This window comes from Nicotiana sylvestris, chromosome 10 (assembly GCF_000393655.2).
Source record: "Nicotiana sylvestris chromosome 10, ASM39365v2, whole genome shotgun sequence".
Lineage (NCBI taxonomy): Eukaryota > Viridiplantae > Streptophyta > Magnoliopsida > Solanales > Solanaceae > Nicotiana > Nicotiana sylvestris.
In genome coordinates this window covers 66,446,613-66,456,046 of record NC_091066.1, presented here as the reverse complement: position 1 = coordinate 66,456,046, position 9,434 = coordinate 66,446,613, and the positions used below count along the sequence as shown (strand labels likewise).

General features: G+C 36.5%; 1 protein-coding gene across 1 annotated transcript; it reads left to right on the top strand.

Moving 5' to 3' along the window:
- Positions 1–2,434: 2,434 nt before the first annotated feature.
- On the top strand, positions 2,435–4,394 carry LOC138880374 (polyphenol oxidase E, chloroplastic-like). Its single transcript, XM_070160421.1, has one exon. The coding sequence runs from the start codon at positions 2,494–2,496 to the stop codon at positions 4,282–4,284; it is 1,791 nt and encodes a 596-aa protein (XP_070016522.1). The 5' UTR covers positions 2,435–2,493; the 3' UTR covers positions 4,285–4,394.
- The last annotated feature ends 5,040 nt before the right edge of the window (positions 4,395–9,434 follow it).

The window sequence follows — 9,434 nt, the reverse complement described above, 5'->3', positions numbered from 1 at the left end:
CAAAACTTATGACATTTTCTTTTTTTTTTTTTTTTTTTTTTGTTTGGTATTTTTGTTTGTTTGTGTGTGTGGTAGGTTACAAGCGTACAAAGCTTACGATCAAATCATTAAATTCGGAAAGTTTGACGTCTAAGATAAACAATATTCACACATGCAATGTTAGAATAGGTAGTTTTTTAAATATTAATATCTTAGTTGTAATTTTGTTCTTTAGCGCAAGGGCGGATTTACGCTTAGCGAAGCAGTGTCACGCGACACTGATTCATCGGAAATTTTTACTAAATATATGTATTAATACTGTACGGAAATAGATAATTAGGAAATGGACTCCAATTGATATGAATTTTGTCTTGGTGTGTTGGTAATGTGCTTGATTTTTCTCTAAAAGGGCAAAGGTTCAAACCTCAACTAGCTCATCTTTTTTTTTTTGCAAATATTTGAGAGAAGACCTTTTCTAACTTAAGACTCAAAAAAATCAATAGACTAAGACTATTTTTTGTCTAAAAGTATGATAATCAAAGTTATGTTCCAATTCTTTTATAAAAAATACAAAAAGTATATCTTACAAAAGAAAAGTATAGCTATATCTAAAACACAAAAACCTAACTAAAATGAGATAAATAAGTTTATAATTTCGTATATAGCACGCTTAGCCCAATAAAGTTTAAGCGATTTATTTTGTTAAATCTTTTAATCACTGAGTTAAAAAACACTAAGTGAGTACGCAATAAAATTTCATGGAAAGATTTCTACATAAGTTGTGTGGTAGGTTACTAGCGTACAAAATTTATGACTTTTTTTTTTTTTTTTTTCTGTTTTTGTTTGCGTGTGTGGTAGGTTACAAGCGTACAAAACTTACGATCAAATACAATAAATTCGGACAGTTTGAAGTCTAAGATAAAACAAGATAAACACTACCAAAAAAAAAAAAAACAAGATAGACAATATTCACACATGCAATGTTAGAATAGGTAGTTTTTTAAGTATAAATATCTTAGTTGTAATTTTGTTCTTTAGCGCAGGGGCGGATTACGCTTACTGAAGCGGTGTCACACGACACCATTTCATCGGAAATTTTTATTAAATATAGGTATTAATATTGTACGAAAACGGATAATTAAAAAAAAATAACTCCAATTGATATAAATTTTGTCTTGGTGTATTGGTAATGTGTTTGATTTTCTCTTAGAGATCAAAGATTCAAACCTCAACTAGCACATCTTTCTTTCGTAAATATTTGAGAGAGCCTTTGTAGTTAAAAATTGTGATGAAATAGAATTGAACTCAGGACCTTTTCCAACTTAAGACTCAACAAAGTCCATAGACTAAGGCTATATTTTGTCTAAAAGTATGATAATCAAAGTTATATTCTAATTCTTTTATAAATTTTGACACCGCTTACGAAAATTCCTACGTACATCCCTGCTTTAGCGTATACCTTATCTAGCCCTTCATGGAAACACGATAGCCTTTGTTTCTTGATACTTTCATATTTGTTTTTCTCTTTTTATTGCATAAAAAATAGTGACGGACCCAAAATTTTATATAAGCGGATTCAAAAAAAATAACTATAGGTATTAGTATAGGCGGTGTTGGGTATGACAAGCATATAAGGGTTGATCATTTTTTTTTCTTAAAAAACAAATCTCAAACTAAAGTCATTTCAAGGTCGCACTCAATAGTTTTAACAAAGTTAAAAATATTTTTAAAAAGATACGAAAAGTTATATGTTTCTATTTTTAGCAATTTATCTATCTAATTTAACAAATTTTACTTCAAGAAATTCACTTTAAGAAAAGTACTAGCTCTAAGATATTCGTATAAAATCTATAATTTTTCTTGTTATTATGTTAGAAGTTGTTAGTTCTAAACAAAATAGAATAATTTTTTTTATAAATACTAAAATAATTCCAATAATTTGTGAGAAATTTTAGTATAAAACAAATAGAGATTTCAACATAGACTAAAATTAAATTAAACTAACAAATACATAATTTGAATAAATATCCTCAAAATTTGAATCAAAATTCATGTTGTAGGTAGGCTTAATTTTTAAAGCAAATTAACCTATAGAATAATTATTACTATTGATTTCAACCAAAGAAAATAAAGTAAAATAGTAAAATAAAAAAGGAGAGGACATGAGAGTAACAAATTCAGAAGGGACAAAGTGTTGGTAGTACGTAAAACTCCTTCCGCTAAAAATATATTGAATTGCGCTGAATGGATTCGAAGTCGGTACAATCCTAAATTTTGAACCCACTGGACAAACTCGACAGGCAGCGCAATTGTGTCAAGTGGGTTCAAGTTATTATTATTTATATAAAGAATATCTTTGTTAAAAATATAATTTTTAATTTTTCAACACCCTTGGTGGGTCCGCCCCTGATTATTAAAATCATAAGAACAATCAGCCGCGTGCTTCACGTGTACCATTGCCTGTTGTGTATAAATAGTTTGAAACCTTTCACTGCAAAAGCACTCATCCCAGCAATGGCTTCTTCTTCTACTCTTCCTTTATGCACCACAAAAACTCCATTTTCTTCCTCCACCAACTCATTTTTCTTTGCAAAACCCTCTCATCTTTTCCTCAATGGAAAAGGTAACCAAAGTTTCAAGGTTTCATGCACAGGCGAGCATGACGGAAACCAGCTTGACGCAGTTAAAGAAGGAGCTGTTGACAGAAGGAATGTCCTTTTGGGTTTAGGAGGGCTGTATGGCGCAACTAATCTTGCGCCATTAGCCTCTGCTGCTCCCGTACCACCCCCCGATCTAAAATCATGTGGCCCGGCCACGATAACGGATGGTCCAACTGTACCATATTCTTGTTGCCCCCCTACACCAGATGATATGGACAGCGTTCCATATTACAAGATCCCTCGCATGTCCAAGCTTCGTAAGCGGCCCCCTGCCCAAGACGTGAGTGAGGAGTATATAGCCAAGTACCAGTTAGCCACTAGTAAAATGAGGGAATTAGACAAAGACCCATTTGATCCTCTTGGCTTCAAGCAACAAGCTAATATCCATTGTGCTTATTGCAACGATGCTTACACAATGGGTGACCAAAAGTTACAAGTTCACCAATCGTGGCTTTTCTTCCCGTTTCATAGATGGTACTTGTACTTCTACGAGAGAATCTTGGGCTCCCTCATCGATGATCCAACTTTTGCTCTGCCATATTGGAACTGGGACCATCCAAGCGGCATGCGTTTGCCTGCTATGTTCGATGTCGAAGGTTCTTCCCTCTACGATGCAAGACGTAATCCACATGTCCGTAATGGAACCATAATCGATCTTGGTTTTTTCGGTGATGAAGTCAAAACTAATGAAATACAGATGATAACTAACAACTTAATTCTAATGTATCGTCAAATGATAACTAATGCTCCATGCCCGCTGTTGTTCTTCGGAGAGCCTTACAGATTCGGATCTAAACCCAATCCGGGGCAGGGAACCATTGAAAACATTCCTCATACTCCGGTTCACATTTGGACTGGTACTGTGCGGTGTACGGATTTGGGTAATTGTGTGCCATCATACGGTGAGGATATGGGTAATTTCTACTCAGCTGGTTTAGACCCAGTTTTTTACAGCCACCACGCCAATGTGGACCGCATGTGGAATGAATGGAAAGCACTAGGAGGGAAAAGAAGGGATCTCACAGACAATGATTGGTTAAACTCGGAGTTCTTTTTCTACGATGAAAACCGCGACCCATGGCGTGTGAAAGTCCGAGACTGTTTGGACAGCAAGAAGATGGGGTATGATTACGAACCGAAAGCCACACCATGGCGTAACTTTAAGCCAGGGAAAAAGACCACACCGGGCAAGGTGAATCTACGTTCAGTTAAGCCAGCCAGCAAGGTATTCCCACTCTCAAATCTGGACAGAGCAATTTGCTTTAGCATAGAGAGGCCAGCTACATCAAGGAGTCAGCAGGAGAAAGATGAATTTGAGGAGGTGCTAACATTCAAGAATTTAAAGTATGATGATAGCAAGTATATAAAGTTTGATGTGTTCGTCAATGCAGACAAGACTGTGAATGCAGATGACATTGACAAGAAAGAATATGCAGGGAGCTATACCAGCTTGCCACATGTTCATGGACCTAATAGTGGCAATCATGCGGTTGAAGTACAAGAATTCAAGCTAGCCATCACTGAACTGCTAGAGGACTGTGGTTTGGAAGATGAAGACATTATTGCGGTAACTGTGGTTCCAAAGACGGGGGGCGAAGTGGTCAGCATCAACAGTGTGTTGATTGAACTTAAGGATTGTTATTAATTAAGTCCAAATGTATGTATGTATGTGTGTCTTAGGGGTCCTTCCTTTGATGCATCACATAAAATAATGCATGCATTAACATGTGTATTAATAATACCTTGTTTGATATACTTTTTGAACTTATGCATTAGTTATGCAAACATTAGTTATACATCCTATTTGTATTATCCTATGTATAACTAATACATAAGAAGCCATGGTATTAACAATGCAATGAGTTTTAATGCATCCATTAGCTTAGTTAAAGACAAAATTATCTTTCAAAATTTATGCTTGATTAAATATATTATTATATTAATGCAAGTTTGAAATAATCCAAGAAAGTGGAAAATAAAGTTATATTCCTAGTAAATAAATAAATACTTAGCATATTTTTTTTTGAAATAAATATTCACTTCTATATTACAATATAAGTAGACAAATCAAATATTTTTTTAAAACCTTTTTCATATAAAAACATTCCTCAATATATGTTTCATTTAAAAAGATAAAGTATGGACTGATTATGAGGATGTTTTTGTAAACAGACAATTCTTTTACAAATTGTGCAATGCTTTAATAACTCAAACCAAACAATGAATAAGAAATATGTCATCATAACTAATGTCAGCATAACTAATACCAACATTACTAATACACCATATTCATCATTATTCTTATACATCCTGCCAAACGACCCCTAAGAGTGAACAAAGTCACAAGAAATTAAGCATAAATCTAGGCCTACTGCAGCCAAAATTAAAGTGGAGCCTCATCTTTTAATTTTGATGATTTTCTCCCCGGACAACGTCACTGCTAATGTTATATCTTTTTGGTAAGGATTTAGTTATACATGTTAGATATATTTAATAAAATAGCTTTTTAGCTATCAGTGAATTTTATCTTTACCATGGTAGAAAGTTATTCTAGCTATCAGTGAATTTTATCTTTACCATGACAGCATGTTAGTTATTCTTTTTTTTTTAATTAATTCATCCACCCAGGTTTTCATCTCCTGAGGTGGTGGGGTTTGGCTGAACCCCTACCTTGTTTATTTGATGAACAAAAGATACAAAGGAGGGGGACATAAAACCAAAACTTCCGAAAATAAATAGCTAAATACATATAACAGTCGTTGACTAAGACCTAGGCTTTGGGTTGTGCGAGCACATTACAAAAAAGGAGAGGGAAGAGCTACCAGTGGAATGAGAATTGGAGTATATTGTAGCTCTTCCGATGGTGCTTATGGTGGTTTGAAGAACCAACCGGAATATTTTTTACCGTTATCCTAAAGGCTGGAATTTATATTCTGTCCATTTGAAGGGCGCCTCTGGCTTCAATAGGCAAATTAGTTAGATTGAAGAATAATTGACTATCAAAAATTGATGTCGCATATTTGGATAGCGTGTCTACCATCTCGTTTCCTTCCGTGAAGTAGTGCTTTACAGAGATGCCATATTGATATACCTTATTTTGGATTTGGGAGATGTCATTGTGTAGATTCCATGGATGGTTGAATTTCCCTAGTATCATCTTGACAACCAACAATGAATCCATTTCAAGTGTGAGGTTAGTGCAGTTTTGATTGCAGTACCAAAGGATTCCTTTTAGTGCCGCTTGAACCTCCGAGTAGTTGTTGGTTAAGAATTGGATAGGTGCGGCACAGGCCATTACCATTTGTTCATTTTTCTTCCTAACAACACCACCACCACCTGCTTTACCCTTATTAACCATGTAACTTCCGTCTGTGTTCAGCTTCCATGCATCCCCTTCTGGTATGTTTTATTTAACCATCAAACTTTGGATTTTTGGCTTGTAGGCTTCTACAACTTGGCATACTTTACTCCATGGCCATTCCCAATCCATTTGATTGTACTTTTTTCCCAAAGAGACCTTTGCCCGAAGTAACACTTGTAGGCATATTCTAAAAATTGATATTGATTTGTTTCCATATTTCTTTCCACATCTTACCTTCCATATTTCCCAGCATACAATGATTGGGGTAATTTGTAGGAGAAATTTGTGGATGGAATTCTTTGCTTGCATGTTCCACCATTGGTTTACGATGCTGAGAATTATGCTACCTTGTGGTTGGAATCCCAGAAGTGTAGCAATTGTTATCCATATCCTTTTTGCTGCCTCGCTAGTAGCAAATAGGTAATTTGTAGTTTTCTCTACTGGAGTCCTGCAACAACAACAATTAGAGTTAGTGTTAATGCCAATTTTTTATAGCACTTCATTTAATGGTAACCTATTTTTCAAAATTCCCCAAGTGTTGAAGGAGATTTTGAATGGCAGATCTTTGTTCCAGATCTTGGCTACTAAAGGACTAGTTCCTCTTTTCGTTCTCAAGAGCTGGTATGCTGAGGAGCAAGTAAATGAACCTTTAGCATTAAGGGTCCATATGGCATGATCTTTGATGCTTAGGTGTCCGATGTGTACATCATTTATTTTTTGAATAACTTGAGGGGAAACTATGTCTTGCAGTGGCTCTATGTTCCACTTCCGCTCGCAGAGATACTCGCAAACCTTGATGTAACGACTCCGCTGGTTGTTTTAAGAATTAACGCCCCGATCTCCTATTAACTGCTTTTCTCGTGTTTGTTTCTGCTATTTTGAGTTGCCGGAAAGATTCGTTTTGAGTTTCGGAGTGTTTTGGGACATTTAGTCCCTAAATGAGGGCTTAAGCTTTAGAATTTGGACCGTATTCGGAACAGTATGAAGGCGGCCTTGGAATAGAATTTTGTTGGTTCCGTTAGCTCCGTTGAGTGATTTCGACCTTGGGGCATGTTCGGGTTGTGTTTTGGAGGTCCGTAGCTTATTTAGGCATGAATGCCGAAAGTTGAATTTTTAAAGTTTCCGGATCGATAGTGAAATTTTGATATCGGGGTCGGAATTTGATTCCGAAAGTTGGGAATAGCTCCGTAGTGTTGAATGTGACTTGTGTGCAAAATTTGGGGTCAATCAGACATGGTTTGGTTGGTTTCGGCTTCGGTTATAGCATTCTTGAGATTTCAAGTTCATTAGACTTGGATTAAAGGGTGATTCATGGTTTTAGCATTGTTTGATGTGATTCGAGAGTTGGATTAAGTTCGTATGATATTTTAGGGTCGATTGGTATGTTTGGTTGAGGTTCCTGGGGCCTCGGGTGAGTTTCAGATGCTTAACGAAAGTTAAATTGGACTTAGGCTATTTTGAAGTTTGCTGCTTCTAATGTTTTCACACCTGTGGTTAAGAGCCCGCAGAAGCGAGAAAGAGGTCGTAGGTGCGGTTTGGGGAACAAAGGCTAGTGACCGCATATGTAGCTCAAGGACCACAGAAGCGGACTACATCTGCGGAGAAGGGAGCGCAGGTGCGGTGCCTAGGGAGTTAATGAAATTCCGCAGATGCAGAGCCCAAGCCGTAGGTGTGGGACCGTAGGTGCAGCTCCATGACCGCAGAAGCAGAAATAGCTGGGCAGAAATATGAAAAATTGAGGGTTTGAGTTCATAACTTGGAAAATCAAACTGGAGCTCGGGGGAAGGCGATCCTGTGAGGATTTTGAAGAGAAGACCTTGGGTAATGATTCCTAATCCCTTTTTGATTGTATCTCATTAATATAAGCTTAAATTCATCAATTAATTTTGGATTTGGGGTGAAAAGTTGGAAGAATTGGGGAAAAGCTCTTAGGCCGAATTTTAAAAATTTGATTGAGATTTTGGTATCGAATTTGAGTGATTTTGGTATGGTTAGACTCGTGAGTGAATGTGTATTTATAATTTGTGATTTTTACCCGATTCCGAGACGTGGGCCAAGGGAGGATTTTTGGGCGTTTTTCTATTTTCTTGCCTTAGCTTCGATTCCTTTAGCTAAATTCGTTCTTTGTAGTTATATTTACATTATGAAATTGATTTGATTAAATTTGGGCTAGTCGGAGTTGGATACTCGTGGAAAGAGCGTGATTTCGGATTGATTTGAGCTGGTTCGAGGTAAGTGGCTTGCCTAACCTTATGTAGGGGAACTCCCCTTAGGATTGATATTGTTATTATATGAATGCTCTGTACGTAAGGTGACGAGTGCATACACATGCTAATTGTTGGAAAAACCTGTTTTCATTAAGTACATATCTGTGTTTCCTTTTTGTTGAACACTACTTGTATTTTAAAGCCTACTGTTTAGCTTAGAAAAGTATGCTTAAGTGATTTAGCTATTCTATCTGCTTAAATTGTTTACTTGAATTCTGTGCAGCATGTCTAGAATAGAAATCTCTGCTTTTCTTGGTATGAACTTGAATAGAACTGTAGATTCTTTTTCTTGAGACTATTGTATGCTTACTTTGGGACTATGGTATGATATCCCGGGAGATCCCCCTGCATGTTTACTTTGGGACTACGGATCGATATTCCGGGAGATCCCCATGCACATTTATATTTGGGACTACGGGACGACATCCCGGGAGATTCCCCTGTACTGGATATTCACTTTGGGACTACGGATTGGTATTCCGGGAGATTCCCCTGCATATTTATGATTTGGACTACGGGATGATATCCCGGGAGATCCTCTGCACGTTTACGTTTGGGACTACGGGACGATGTCTTGGGAGATCCCCTGTTGCTATCTTTGTGTATTGAGTTATATTCTTTCTGTAATTTTATTCCTTATCAACTGTTAGTATTTTAATTAGATTATCGCATTTCATACTGTTTAAACTTGTTTTGTATATATATAACCAATAGGACCCTGACCTTCCTCGTCACTACTCAATTGAGGTTAGGCTTGACACTTACTGGGTACCGCTGTGGTGTATTCATGCCCTTTCCTACATATATTTTTAATGTGCAGATCCAGGTTCTTCTTCTCAGCCATTCTATCACTGAGACAGGCGATATCAGAGACTTCGAGGTATATCTTCCGCATCCGTAGACCTAGAAATCCCTTTCTGTTTACCTTGAAAATGGTATTTACAATTATATTTGATCTGTAGTTCTAAAAATACGTAATTTATCTTAATACTAATTGCTATATGAATAATGCTAAGTGTAAATGAGCAAGAAGTGATAAGCAAACCAGTATGGTCACAAAACTAAGGGCCTCGAGCTCAACGATATAAGACCTCAAGGTTGGCCTTTAACGGATGATAATGAACAACAAATGAAGAACAATGAATGAACAAGTAATAAATAAAGAAC

Excerpts from the sequence above, each read along its gene's own strand:
- LOC138880374 (XM_070160421.1), top strand. The coding sequence starts at position 2,494 with ATGGCTTCTTCTTCTACTCTTCCTTTATGCACCACAAAAACTCCATTT.